Below are 15,539 nucleotides of genomic sequence, written 5' to 3'. Positions count from 1 at the left end.
GGGGGGACGTGGATCGCCCCCCCCCCCTTGCGGGCTCGCGCTCGCCACGCAGCGGGCCCGGTGCCTCGCTACGCTAATTTATTCTCCCTCCAGGGGTGTCGTGGACACCCACGGAGGGAGAAAGTGTCGGGATTTCGGCGGTCGGGATTCTGAACGCCGGGATCCCGACCGTCCTCTAGGACAGTAGAGTGTCTCATATATAAAGGTGGTATTCAATTGTTATATCATGCCCGATCTCCCGTCTAATATGGCAGATTGTAGAGCAATGTTCAATTGATCTTTCTTTTTGTTTTTGCGCATATCGCACTCATTATGGTCAGGTTTAGCATCGCATTCATGCATTTCAGCCCACAACCCCTGGGAATAGTGAACTGAAATGCTAGTAAAACAATTGAATACCGCCAAAAGTGGCTAATTGCTAAAGTGTCAGCCGAAAATCAATTGCAGTATTATAACGCTGTTGTCATAGTTATATCTTCAACAGATATCGACTGTGAATTGACTCCTCATCAACAGGTAAGTCCATGCAGATCACTACTACAGACTATCGCAACTGTTTGTACTGACATATTGCTAGCGTTATACCAGCGTTGAACAAAAGGAATACAGAAGGCAAACAGGCAAAAAAAAAAACAATACTACAGGAGGACTGTGTTACAACCACAAAACTCCGGATCAGTATGAGGCCTCTCTTCACCTCTGCCATGAGAACAACAGACCAGGCCCACCACCCCTCCGGCTGTGAATATCAGGAGATCCCCCTGAGCCTACCCCTCAAGGTGAGCTTTAGGGTGAGACCACCAGGACCAGTCCCACCACCCCTCCGGCTACACATATGAGGACTGCCCCCTGAGCCTATATTTTGCACCTTATAGAAGAGAATAGATAGAATCAGATTGGTTGCCCATAGCAACATCTCATCTTCAAAAGAAATTCCATCTTAGTTAAATTACCCCCATGAGACCAGGACATTTATAATCTTATCCAACATTGTTATCCCAATTTTCCCTCTTCCATTAGTTACCTGCAAATGTGTTCTCACCATGTGCTTTTGTTTTTTTTCTTCTTTTAGCAGCGTACTTCCACCCCAGAGTGTGCTATTCCTTTACTGTGTACCTGATTGCACCCCATGTTAGCGGTGCCCTACGCAGTGCACCTCAGATTGCTACTTCAGATGGTTCCTCCACATGCAGGATGTTCTTCATGTGGATCTTTTCGTACAGGGTTTATCATACTATTGCACAAGTGTCAGTCTTCGCTTATATGCATTGGGCCCTGGTATGGCTCACTTCCCACAGTGTAACCTCCGTAGTGGGCACAATATGGCTGCCTCATCTGCTACTCTTGTGGATGGGATGAGAACTACATGGACCTGACAGATTTGTTGGGACCCTAGTTTGAGCTTTAGGACACTGCAATCACCCCATTTTGTGTCTTTCAGAGGTAACCAAATCCTACCAGGAAAATCCTACGCAATGTGCCCAAGATGGCTGCCTCTCCTGGTGCCTTCTGAGGTGGGAATATACAACCCGTGGAAGGTAGCACCCAAAATACCTGTATTATGTGCATGGTTTTTGAGGTCTGTAAAGCAGCTTTGAGTCCTTTTGAGAAAGAGTGTTCTATAAATAAAATGATTATTATTAAACTACAGGGTGATTAAGGGTACAAGAATGACAAATAATATTTAAAAAAAAACTGGACTAATCTTCCCAACAGCTCAGGCCCCTCTACACCTGTCCGCTTTCTCTCTCGCTCTGATGGCAATGTCTAACTCTCCTCTGTACCTCAGGTATAATGTCTACCAATCCGGCTGTTCCTTGAACTCAGAGCTACTAAAACTCATCCATGTCCTCATTGTTTTCCTCTTTGACTGCAGTAATCTGTTCCTGCCTGGCCTAGCTGACTTCCACCTCGCTCCTCTACAGGTTATCCTGGTCTCTGCGGCCCATCTCATCTTCACTTGTAGCTCCATCTCTGCTGCCCATCTATTTGCCAGTCACTCCCTATCCACCCCAGAATCAAATTAAAGCCCCTCTCTCTCACAACAAAGCGCTCAACCTCATGGCTCCTTCCTACATCTCCAGACTAATTTCCTCACATGTTCCATCCCACTCTAGTGATTGCTGTCTCACCTCACTGACCGCTGCTTCCCAATCTCACACTCAGGATTTCTCCTGAGCTGCTCCTTACCTCTGCTATTCCTGCATTTGCTCCATCAGACTCTCCCAGCCTTCCCTTAAACCTAAGGTCATCATTCTAATTTATTTCCCCTCCTCCTATCTTCCCATTGTGTCCACCTATATCCCCTATAGAGAGTGTAAGCTCATATGTGCAGCAGGGCCTTCTTTCCATTGTCTTCACATAAATATGCTAACTGCTCACCGTATTTTTGTATTTAATTTATTTACTGTTTTATTGTGTACGGCGCTGCATAATCCTTGTGCCGTCTAATAAATAGAATGTAATAAAATGTCCGGTTTATTAGAATTATAGTGTCTGCTGTATCATCATTCCGTTATTAATTTACATACTGACTTCTCATAGGTTATCATTTCATGAGTGTCCAGTGACATCACTGCTTCTTGTGTTTAATGATTCTGTCTATAAAATGGCTGCTGTGCCTCAGTGATGTCACTGGTTTCTAGTGAATGTATTGGCTGCGTTGTTCGGAATCAAAGAACAGCCTACAAAATGGCTGTCACCACTGTGTGTCTGCAGCACAGTTAAAGAAGCAACATAATAAAGGAATGTCATTTCTTTCCTAAATGCATTCATTCCAATGTTGTGTTATATTACTTATACGTTATATGTTAGACCCAATTGAAATGTATAAAAGTGCAACTGCTGTGGTCTGATTACTTTTTGCATAGCCGCACATTGTTTTCATTGACAGGAATATTTAGATTGTCAGCTGACGTGGAGGTCTCTGGAGGGGTGGGAGCAGTTGGGTGGATAAAGCTTCTTTAATAGCAAAACCAAGTTGGGTGCATTAATGCCCCCCACAGAGGAGAAGCAAGTAGGCGATGGTGCATGTGAGCCTAAAGACGCAGCTGGTCTGGCCCCTCCCCCTTATGGTAAAATGCCGCAATTCATCCACATTTTCATGAGGGCTAAAATTATGCTATTACAATAAAACGTTATACGGTCTTTGGGTCAACATACATTGGTTCAACCACTAAAGGTCGACACAGCTTAGGTCAACACCTGAAATGTGTTGACGCACTTAATGGCGTCAGGGTTGGATGGTTGACACAAGCATCAGGTCGACAGTGTCTAAGTCAATAGTCAAAAGGTCGACATGGGTTCTTCACTTTTATTTTCAGCCGACAGGTGGTATTTCATGCCCTATCATTCACTAGGGCGTGGAGGGAGAGCATGTGTGCCCAAAGCATGGCCAGCGCAGCGATCCATGCAAGGGGACATGGTGCACCGATAAGGTGTCCATGTCGACATTCCAGACAAAAAAATAAATAATAACCCATGTCAACCTAGACACTTTCGACCTAATACTTATGTTGACCTTCCAACCCTGTCAACCTTGAGCTGTATTGACCTTTACTGGTCAACCCAATGACCCATACCCAAAAAGAACACATTATTAAGCCCTGCCCACCATGATGGATCAAAGAATTAGGGTACAATAATCCCCCATTTTGCCCACTAGAGAGTGGAGGGATGCAGGAGGGCGATGTTACAGGGTGCTTTAGTGAAAAGACTATTGCAAACCAATGTAAAGACAAGTCATGCAAAAGTAAGAAACATAACAAAGATATCCTTAATATAACCTCTCTGTACAGCTAATAAAAGACAACTAAGTATTTAAGGAGCCAAATAAAAAAAGTTTAAAATTAAAGAAAAGGATTCTACTATAATGATCACGGTCTTGACGACGGGATATTTTTATTGGTTTCCACCACGAGCATTGTCAAATGAATCCACAAACCCCGAAAACCTGGCACACAAAATTCCTTCAGATAAAGGTAACATTTATGCAGCTGATAAACAATTCTTATGTCTCCAAATGTCCTTCTATTCACAGAGAAGACTTCAAGATCTGTCCCCGAGGTGAATTATCTGATGCCGGATAAGATTTGAGCTCTGAGAGAAACAGCGGCCGCACTGAGAGCACACAAATGGCCTCTCTCCGGTGTGGGTGCGGTGATGCTTCACAAGGGTGCAGCTTTGGGTGAAACGCTTGCCACAATCCGTGCACTCAAACGGTTTCTCGCCAGAGTGTATCCTCCAGTGCCGAACAAATGTAGATCTTTTCTCAAAGCCTCTCCCACACTCTGGGCATGAAAATGGGCTTTCCCCGGCGGGCGTCCTTGGATGTGACCTTGGCTGTGGAACTTTCCCAATATAAGGACGACGGAGAATTTTGTCCTGTGTGTGTGACTGCTGGTGGGCGGTAAGAGCCAATCTGGAGCAATAATGCCCTCCGCACATCGAGCATTTATATAGATTACCGTCGCTATGCATTTGTTCATGGGCCGAGGGGTCTGATTGATTGGGGAAACAGTGTTGACGCTTTGAGAATTGATGCATCTTCTCAGTGTAGTGTGAGGAGGCATGTGGACCTGTTGGGGACAAAAGTACTAAGATAAACTCTTTGTACATCAGCGGATGGGTCGTGTCATCATATGCCATAAACGTAGTGTGACAAGGAATCACATACACTGGATAAGATGATGTCTTGGTCTTTATTTTGAGTAACAGGTAATCAGCATAAGCAAGGATGGTTACAGCATTGTAGCATACATGTGTCACAGCATAGTACAAACAGAAAGCTCCAGTGGTCCCTACCGTAGCGCACACCCCGGCCTATCACCTGGCCAGCTATTCCACCATCAAGAGCAATGACCCTCTGCCCTGGAAACACTTTTATCAGAAGAGCACAGGTGCTGCTAATCAGCCCAACCCTGATCACATCAGTTTCTCTGCTTCTGCTGATCTAAAACCTGGACCAGATCCTCCACATTATCTTCATGTGAAGGTATGCTGTCCCTGCCACAGTAGTAATAATATGTAAGTCATCTGCAGATGCTAGAGGAATGTACATATGTTCATTCTAGCACCCTTCACCTGTGCAACCCATGCAATTCCTCTTTCCTGCCTGTGGAGTCGCTTTCTGCTCTTATATCTGATATATATCTGAGATATCTGGTCTATATCTCAGCACTGAAATACAGATCATTAGCACCAGAGCAGAGATTGTGTGGGATCCTGAGGACCAAGTAGGAGAACGTGGGGCTTGCCTTAGAGAAGAAGACATACAAAGAAGACCAGCAGCGCTGTGCAGGACTTTTACTACTTAAATACATCAAACAATCCCCTGCCCACCAATCATATCTGTGAGGCTCACTACACCAGCGTATATGGTAACTTGATTGGATTAGCTTGGACTAAGACCACTAAGAGAAAAATTGTTATCCTAGAAGGTAAAGTTCTTGAGTGGACAACGATGCACAAACAGATATAGTTTATCATATAAAGGTTCTCCTTAAAGGACTATGAAAAGCAAATCAAAGCCTGATAGAGGTCTCGGTGCTCAAGCTGCCAACCACTTTCCTTATTGAATTTTAACCTTAAGCTACCTGCAACAGATACTTGCGATGAGGATCAACATTCAATATGCAGATTAGCCGATAGCTTGCATATTGATCGTTACCAGGATGGCTTTGTCCCTGGACAACAGATGGTCTGATTGCAAAATATTCCCTGTGACAGACACTTTTCCTTTCTGTAGCATTCATATATCGAGGCACAGGTCACATTTAGTCTGGCAAGACCTTTAACTCCAGTTGAAAAAGTAATTCATATAAGTCGATCACTGTTGGAATGAAACTGGTGCAGAACCACATGGAAGGTTTGCGGTCTACACCTTATAAGGATTTAATTCATATAAGGGCCACAAAGGGTAAAGATAAGCCATAGTCAGCACACAGAGAGTGGCTTAAATATAATTTTTAGTCAGAAGAAGAGTATGGGATCGCCATTCAGGGCAGCCTGAAATCATTTGGGATAGGTGCACACTGGCTGTTGCAGTCCACCAGGTCAGACTTCTGTAGAGGTCTGAGGGAATTATTGATTCATTGTCCCCACAGGCCCCAAAAAGTAAAACAAACATTGAGTATTTTCTTTCTCCTGTGGGAACAATCATTAAATCTAAGGGGTACATTTTAATAAAGCTTCGAAATATGATAGATAAAATCTGATTGTTGCTATGGGCTATTTCATTTTAGTAAATGTACCCCTGAGGCTCATATTTAGTGTGTAATTTTTCCATGTGGGGGTCAATATGTGTTTTTTTTTTCCTGTGGGGTATATTGTGCCCACAAACCCCCCACCCCCACCCTCTGTGGAGGCTATTGTGAGATTTCTTAACCCGCAACTAAAATAATGTCACAAAGTAGTTTTTTTTGTTTGTTTTTTAAAGACAGTAATCTTATTGCTAATACATTTAGATTCAGGGAAAAATTGTTACTTGCACACAACTCATTCCACCCAAAACATTTACACCAAAATTCAAGAACAATTCTTAAATGTCATTACGATTTTATTGATTGGTATTGGAAGTACAGAATGCTTTGCCCGCGGCGGCTTACTGAAACTTTTAAATAGACCAGTATATTGCAAACCATCTGGGAAACCGACAAAGAACTGACACGTTTCTCCTCTTTCCTAAGTTACTATGCTGAGGTCTAGTCACAGACTATTCCTTTACATCAGAAATGGCCAAACTATGGCCCTCCAGCTGTTGCGAAACTATACATCCCAGCATGCCTTGCCATAGATTCATGGGAGAAAACACAATTAAAAAGTATCATTCCCTGTATTGCAGGAGGGTGGACTTGATTTTTTTACCTCATGAAATGGGGGAAACTGGGTCTCATCCATTACTAATCATCAGTTTGCACCTTCCAGTGCAAGTTTTGGAAAGGCCCAACACCTCAAATACACAAACGTGAAAAATGTAGCAAAGACCGTCCAGATGTCCCTTCACTTCATAACAATTTAGGCCAAGAAGTAATTTAGGAGAAAAATGGGCACATTTATATGTATAGAGAGGATGCTTTCATTCTGTTAATGTCCTGATGGATCCATAACTAGACGCAGCTACTTTTACCGAGGCCATTTCCAAAACCACAGTGTGCATGTGGTTCAATTACAATTGCATCCTGTGGAAAGGTTTTCCAGTTTGCAAACAAGGCTCATTCTGCGCACAGCTGCTCATTCATCCAGAGGCAGCCCTTTTACAACTTGTGAATTTTCATATGTCGACCAAGATTTGAGCTGTCGGCAAAGCCACGGCCGCAGTGAGAACACACGAATGGCCTCTCCCCGGTGTGCGTGCGCAGGTGCGTGACAAGATGGGCGCCTTGAACAAAACTCTTGCCACATTTAGTGCAATGGAATGGCTTCTCACCGGTGTGAATTCTTTTATGGTAAAGGAGACGCGACCTCAGGTGAAAGGATTTCCCACAGAAAGAGCAATGGAACAGTTTGTCCTCGGTGTGAAGTCGCAGGTGGGTGGTAAGGGTCATTTTGGAGCTGAAATGCACCCCACAGACGGAGCACCTGTACAGATTAGTGGCGTTATGCGTGTGCTGATGGGTGACGAGGGCTGAGTGATTGGGGAAACATTGCTGACACTCCGAGCACTGATGAGTCTTCTCAGGGTAGTGTGAGGAGGCGTGCGGACCTGTTGGGGACAAAAGTACTGAGATAAACCCTCTGTACACCAGCGGATGAGTCGCGTTGTCATGCGTGAGACAATCTGTGCAGTTATACATCTACTGTACTAGTCAGACTGCAGGTCCTTTACAATACAGAATTGTCATTCCTACAAAGATTGGATGCGGAACTTTCTACTTTAGTTTGTAACACATCACAAATGACGATTAGAAAAATAGTGAATAAAACTAAAGTAATTCTGGGACAGAGTGGATGTTTCTGCTTCCGCATTTAATTGTTTATATTAGATCGCGGCACGTCAAGCGGCTATTTCCGATAATGCACTGACCAATATCTTAGGTTGTCTCCCCATGGTCACTCTGTACCAGGCACGTGGGGAGCGGAAGCTGTTCCCCCTACCCTCTCTCTCTGATTATCAGCCCCAGCATCGTCATGTGATGCCGGCTGGGCAATGGGTGATATAGAGCTGAATTGTAGTGAGCTGTGTGATGCTTCGAGGCACGGAGGGAAGTTGTCCTGTCCACAGCTCCCTGAATGAGGCAGATCCTAACTACTTAGGAGGCGAAGGGTTTATGTAATCCATACTCAGCCCACACAGGCAGAACACAATAACCCTGCAGAGACACAGACAGGTTTATATAGTAGTGTGTATCGCTGCAGAATTTGCAGGGCTGCAGAAAATGAGCCCCCCCGATGGCAGCCCTGAATATAAAAGAGAAAATTATTCACCAGTGCAGAAGTAATCGTCATTTGGAAGCAGAATAAAAGAATGATCAATGTAATCTGGTCACATGTACTGATCATGGACACAGACAGTGATGGTGAAGGTTATATTATACCCTAAGTGATGGTGAGGGTTATATTATACCCTTAGTGATGGGGAGGGTTATATTCAGGGCTATTTTTCAGCAGGCTCCAGCAGGAACTGAGGCCCTTATTCTAGTTCACTCTGACAAAATATTTATTAGATGGACAAAACCATGTGCACTGCAGGTGAGGCAGGTGTAAAACCCCACCCAAATCTAATTATCTCTGCACAAGTAACACCTGCCTCACCTGCAGTGCACATGGTTTTGTCCATCTAAGAAATATTTTGTCAGAAAGAGTGAACTAGAATAAGGGCCTCAGTTCCTGCTGGAGCCTACTGAAAAATAGCCCTGGTTATATTATACCCTTAGTGATGGGGAGGGTTATATTATACCCTTAGTGATGGGGAGGGATATATTATACCTTTAGTGATGGGGAGGGTTATATTACACCCTTAGTGATGGGGAGGGTTATATTACACCCTTAGTGATGGGGAGGGTTATATTACACCCTTAGTGATGGGGAGGGATATATTACACCCTTAGTGATGGGGAGGGATATGTTACACCCTTAGTGATGGGGAGGGATATATTACACCCTTAGTGATGGGGAGGGATATATTACACCCTTAGTGATGGGGAGGGTTATATTACACCCTTAGTGATGGGGAGGGTTATATTACACCCTTAGTGATGGGGAGGGTTATATTACACCCTTAGTGATGGTGCAGGTTAAATTACACCCTTAGTGATGGTGAGGGTTATATTACACCCTTAGTGATGGGGAGAGTTAGATTACACCCTTAGTGATGGGGAGGGTTATATTACACCCTTAGTGATGGTGCAGGTTATATTACACCCTTAGTGATGGTGCAGGTTATATTACACCCTTAGTGATGGTGAGGGTTATATTACACCCTTAGTGATGTGAGGGTTATATTATACACTTAGGGGGGATTTTACTAAAGCTTCTAAACAGGTGATGTTGCCCATAGCAACCAATCATTTCTAGACCATCTGATTGGTTGCTATGGGCAACGTTCTCTCTTCATTTTTTAGAAGCTTTAGTGAAATTTACCCCTTCGTACAATACGTTACTATGAAGCGTGTCTGGTCACAGGATAACCCTCTACATAGGCAGCAACACTGACAGCTGCAGGTTATAAACACACCGGTAATATTGGACCCATGTTCCTTGAGATGGTCCCTATTGTATCACTAGGAATGTAGGGTACACACTTGGTGATATATCGTTAATATATATCGTGTGCATACCGTCCAGTGTGCACGTTCAAAATAGTTAACGATGCATGCATCTGTCGTCAGTAATGGCAGCTCCACCTGGCAATATCCTCAGCAACTGCATTTACGGAGCGGGGGAGGGGGACGTCACTAACCAATATTGGACGTCACTAACCAATATTGGTCAGGGTGTAAACGTTAACTATATCAGACGCTGCAGTAATCGCTAAGTGTGTGCCCAGCCATAGACTTATGTCTACTGACACGGATAACAAGACTTGTGTTTTGCCCATTGAGGTCACTAATTCCTAGAGAGCTGATAGGCTGCAATGTTATGGTTACTGCATCTGCACACAAAATGGCTGCCGCCACTCTGTGAATGAAAAAGAGAAGAAGCGTAACATAATAAATGTATTGTATTTTATTTTCACGTACTGGTTACAAAGATTAATCATATTCAATGTTCCACAACAGATTGAGCGTGAATGCCGCTGTGTGACATCACTCTTTATCGCACATGTTCCAGTTTAGCCAGTTCAGAACCTCCGAAATGGTGTAAATCGGGCATCAAACTACATTTGTGTGATGTGTACGCGACGGGCAGATAATTCACCTACACCGGTGTGAAACTCTCTGATGTCGTGCAAGATGTAAGCTGTCAGAGAAGCAGCGTCCGCACATGGAACACGTGAAAGGCCTATCCCTGGTGTGAATGCGCTGATGCCTGACCAGGTCACCCTTCTGGGCGAAGCACTTGGTGCATTCTGTGCAGAAATACGGCCTCTCCCCGGTGTGAGTGCGCCGATGTTTGACAAGGCTGGATCTCTGGGCGAAGCACTTGCTGCATTCTGTGCATTTAAACGGCTTCTCCCCGGAGTGAGTCCGCCGATGCGTAATGAGGGTAGAATTAGTGGCGAAGCATCTGCCGCACTCTGGGCATGAAAATGGCCTCTCCCCGGTTGGAGTCCTCTCATGTGATGGGAAACGTGGCCTCTGATGAAAAGATTTCCCACTGTAATGATGAAACAGTCTGTCCTCGATGTGACATCGCTGGTGGGCGGTAAAGGTGATTTTGGAGCAGAAACGCACCCCGCAGACTGGGCACCTATACAGATTAGTGGCGCTATGCGTGTGCTGATGGGTGACGAGGGCTGAATGATTGGGGAAACATTGCTGGCACTCCGAGCACTGATGAGTCTTCTCAGGGTAGGAGGCGTGAGGACCTGTTGGGGACAGAAGTACGGAGATCAACCCTCTGTACACCAGCGGATGGGTGGCGTCATCATGCGTGAGACAATCTGTGCAGTTATACATAATGTACCAGTCAGATTTCAGGACCTACACAATATGGAATTGCTCCTTAAAGGTCATTCCTACAAAACATTGGAGTAAATCTGGAATTTTCTACTTTAATCTGCACAAAACTTATTACAACAGAAGTAATTCTGGGATAGAGCAGATGTTAGATTTTCGGCCTAATTTAGCATGGATTGCAAATGAGAGAAAATGCAAATCAAGCGATTATTGAACAACTGCGCGTACACAGCATTTATATTGCCCATGCATGACTGCAAATTGCAAATGAAAATGCGAATGCTTAGCAATCGCATGGCAGTCGTAGTTTGACTGACAGGAATTTTGTTGGCGGAATCATGGCCTTTTCTGGGTGCATTTGAAAAAAAAAAAAATGCGGGTGTGCCCAGGTGTTTTTAGGGTGGGTCGCTGATATCAGTGCTGACCACTTCCAGTTTGTCTGTCACAGATTAGTGGAAGCCTCATGGTTACTCAGATCTGCACAGATGGGAAGTTTTCTTTGATGTTCCACAATTTGCGAATGGATCTGTGAATGCATCGCGACTTTTGCAATGAGCATCTTTTTCACTCGCAGTTAACTGCTTTATCTCAGAATTGTGATCCATACTGTATTAGGCCCTTAGGGGTAGATATATGAAGCAGCGATAAGGGAGGAGAAGTCATAAAGTGCCTGGTACTTTATCACCAGCCAATCAGCTCCTAACTGTCCCTTTTTAAACCCAGCCTGTAACTTAACAGTCAGGAGTTGATTGGCCGGTGATAAAGTACCAGGCACCTTATCATTTCTCCTCCCTTATCACTGCTTCATACATCTACCCCTGAATTATTTAGATCAGATCTCAACATGTCAGGTGACTATTTCGGATTATGCACCAACGCAGCTTGTCTCATCTCACCCTGCACTGGGCAGTTAGGAGCGCAAGCTGTTCTTCCTACCCACTCTGATTATAAGTCCCAGTCCCAGCACGATCATAGCATTTGGGCTGTGATGGTGACAGTGATGCAGCGCTAGATTGTGGTGGGCTGTGACACACAGCGCTGGATTGTGGCGGGCTGTGACAACGCTGGATTGTGACGGGCTGTGTGACACAGCGCTGGATTGAGGCGGGCTGTGTGACAGTGCTAGATTGTTGCGGGCACACAAATCCTACATTACCCCTGGCCATAGAAAGGGGAGAGGCGAACATCACTGGATAACTTAAAAAACAAGCACTACTGTGAAAGATTTAGTGACGCAAGATACATCTACTGCAGTGAATTGTGACTACACATCCATCACAGCTGGATTATAGACAGTCAGCACCCTAATAGGGTGTCCATCCTACACTGTGGAGGAACACTAAACACTAGAACAATGGCTGCTCCCGAAGTCTCCTCCTGCTCACAGGATATGGTACAATGCTGGTGATATTACAGGACCTACACAGCCATGCGGCTGAGATATGCCCTGTCCTATATACAGCATTTATACCGTCATACAGAAAGGGGAGCGTGTGTAATGGGACAGACGTCCTCTATACCCCACAATAATGCTTAGATAAAACCTGCCCCTATATACTAGCATACACAGCAGAGGGAGTGGCTGCCAGTGCCACGTCACAGCGTACACAAAATATCTGTGGCCAACGTCACATTGGTATAAAAAAATATATATATATATCAGTGCAGATTACACATTCGTCATTTGGAAGCAGAACAATAGAATCACCAACAAAATCAGGTCACATGTTGCGTCACACACAATAGAAGAGCACATTGCACGGATCAGGGAAACATACATAGTGACACATGTTATGTTTATCCTCTTAGTATGTTACTTTGAAGCGTGTCTGGTTGCAGGCTAGCCCTCTACATGAGCAGCAATGACACCTGCAGGTTATAAAGGAAATAACACACACCGGGAATGTTAAGCCCATGTTCCTAAATGCCCCTTACTGTGTTGATGATAAAGACTCGCATCTACTGACTCTGATCATAAGATGGCTGTCCTACCCCAGTGATGTCACCAATTTCTAAAAAACGGATAGGCTGCATTGACATGGTTACTGCACTTGCCCACAAAATGGCTGCCACCACTCTTAATAAAGAAGAGAAGAAGCGTAACATAATAATGTATTTTATTTTCACACACTGGTTACAAAGTTGAATTATATTAAATGTTCCACAACAGACTGTGAGTGCGAATGCCGCTGTGTGACATCACCCGTCCTCTTTTGCGCACATGTTCCAGGTTAGCCAATCAGGACTTGATTTCTGAAAGGGTGGAAACTGGGCCTCATCCTACACTGCTGTATCCAACTACGGTCACACACACAAACATCACAGATGTAACAGAGACAGAAAGGATGTGCCATCACCCTCACACCTGGTATAACACAGACCAAGTAGCAATTCTAGTGATATTTTCATGGTATCCATTATGCGCATTATTAGATGGATCCGTAAAAGGACAAACCAGCACCTTGTGCATGCGCAGGACTGAAGGCCAAAAGCTGTAGCTCAGCACCTGGTGGTTAGCGATTTCCCCTTCTCAATTTCCAGTTTATAATTATGGATGTGACGGGCAGATCATTCACCTAGACCGGTGTGAAACTCTCTGATGTCGTCCGAGATTCGAGCTGTCGGAGAAACAGCGGCCGCACTGGGAACACACGAACGGCCTCTCGCCGGTGTGAGTGCGCTGATGCTTAACAAGGTCGCCCTTCTGGGCAAAGCACTTGGCGCATTCCGTGCAGAAGTACGGTTTCACCCCGGAGTGAGTGCGCTGATGCCGAACCAGATTGCACCGCTGGACAAAGCACTTGCTGCATTCTGTGCACCGATGAGGCTTCTCCCCGGTGTGAGTCCGCCGATGCGTAGTAAGGGCGTACCTTTTAGCAAAGCATCGTCCGCACTCTGGGCATGAATATGGCCTCTCCCCGGTAGGAGTCCTCTCATGTGATGGGAAACGTGGCCTCTGATGAAAGGATTTCCCACCGTAACGATGAAACAGTCTGTCCTCGGTGTGACATCGCTGGTGGGCGGTAAGAGCCAATCTGGAGCTGAACTGCACCCCGCATACAGGGCACCTATACAGATTACTTGCGCTATGTGTTTGCTGATGGGTGACGAGGGCTGAGTGATTGGGGAAACATTTCTGACACTCCGAGCACTGATGAGTCTTCTCAGGGTAGTGTGAGGAGGCGTGCGGACCTGTTGGGGACAGAAGTACGGAGATAAACCCTCTGTACACCAGCGGATGGGTCGCGTTGTAATTTGTGATATAGAAGTATGTACATTATAATGTATGTATAATTCAGACATCTACTTTTATGCAATATATTATGGTGGCTTGTGTTAACCCTGTCATTCCCATGTAGTATAGTTTAGGAAGGATTAAAACCATAAAGGTGTAGTAAAGGCATTTTTGTTGTATTCATTACCACAGGATGGGTGCAGCCATCTTTCTTTTTACATTACTAGAATGTTGCTTAATCTGCCTTCTCCCCCTATTAAGGGAAAAACACTAATAGGGGAATTCAATTGAGGGATGAATTTTTTTGTTATTTTTTTTTTTTTTTTTTAAATAGCACAGATGCGTCTTCTCTCGCACCCCCACAACAAGTCTGATTTTTTTTATTTTCATTAAATATCACTTGTTTGGGCACACCCCCCCCCTTCTCCCTGCCCCCAGCAAAAGACTAACTCAGCAATTAGAAGTATCCAATTAGCTTAATAAGTCTGCAATTACTCACCTTCCAATGTGTTGTGTTTTCCATCTAGCGTTGGGACCCAGACTCTCAGTTAGTGTAATAGTAGTGTGTATGTGCATTTGTGTGACCCCTTCCCCCCCCTCCCCAGAGGCAGCATCTGGGAGAACTTCATTTCCAAGCAGCCATATACCCTCCCAGCAGCCCCCTCACCAGGGCAAAGATGGAGAAGAGAGCACCAGATCCATTTTTGCAGTCCAAACCTTGCACCCAATTGAATTCCCCGTTTAGAATGAGGAGACAGGACAGTATTGATAAAGTTTAGACTAAAAATAGAAATAATTTTGGGACTACCATTTTCATTTACACCTGCCCCTTAATTATTTTTACAATATGATTGTTATACTATACACTTATAAAACCCTAAACACACAAACAAAAAACTGGATGCGAATCAAACTATACTAAAAATCAACATTACATATGGATGAGACTCCTGTTACATTTCTGTCCCCAATCTCTAGGCCCTGTTACATATTACTCACACGTGTAGAATCCACATGGATTAAATCAGTGTATTTATGTGTATCTTCCTTATTACCTGTGAGAATGTATAAAATATGTAATCTGGCGATGACACCCATTATAATTTCAGGTATAAAATACGTGGAAATCAGTCTTTTTTTGCATCCACTAACAACGACCACATATGTTCAATGTTTACACTCGCAGGAAATATATACACTATAAAATGTACTGTTTTTCAATTAAAACACAATATACTATGATCTTT

At 44.3% G+C, this 15,539-nt stretch overlaps 1 protein-coding gene across 8 annotated transcripts in view; it reads right to left on the bottom strand.

Annotated features, from left to right (window-relative positions):
* Positions 1-15,539, bottom strand: part of LOC146049695 (uncharacterized) — a 46,436-nt gene that overhangs the window by 8,650 nt on the left and 22,247 nt on the right. For 3 of the 8 annotated variants that reach the window (XM_083166273.1, XM_083166272.1, XM_083166274.1), the window contains exon 12: positions 11,865-14,249. The exons of 1 other annotated variant lie outside the window; for it this stretch is intronic. In XM_083166273.1, the coding sequence (XP_083022399.1) occupies positions 13,630-14,249 (620 nt within the window). In that variant the 3' untranslated portion in view covers positions 11,865-13,629. Of the gene's footprint in view, positions 1-3,810; positions 4,578-6,535; positions 7,703-10,148; positions 10,967-11,864; positions 14,250-15,539 lie in introns of those variants that run through there. 4 more of the 8 variants (XM_083166277.1, XM_083166278.1, XM_083166275.1 and 1 more) reach the window with 4 other exon arrangements.

This window comes from Crinia signifera, chromosome 12 (genome assembly GCF_055691185.1).
Source record: "Crinia signifera chromosome 12, ASM5569118v1, whole genome shotgun sequence".
Taxonomy (NCBI): Eukaryota; Metazoa; Chordata; class Amphibia; order Anura; family Myobatrachidae; genus Crinia; species Crinia signifera.
The sequence above is the reverse complement of the archived record's forward strand: the minus strand, read 5'-3'. Positions and strand labels throughout refer to the sequence as shown.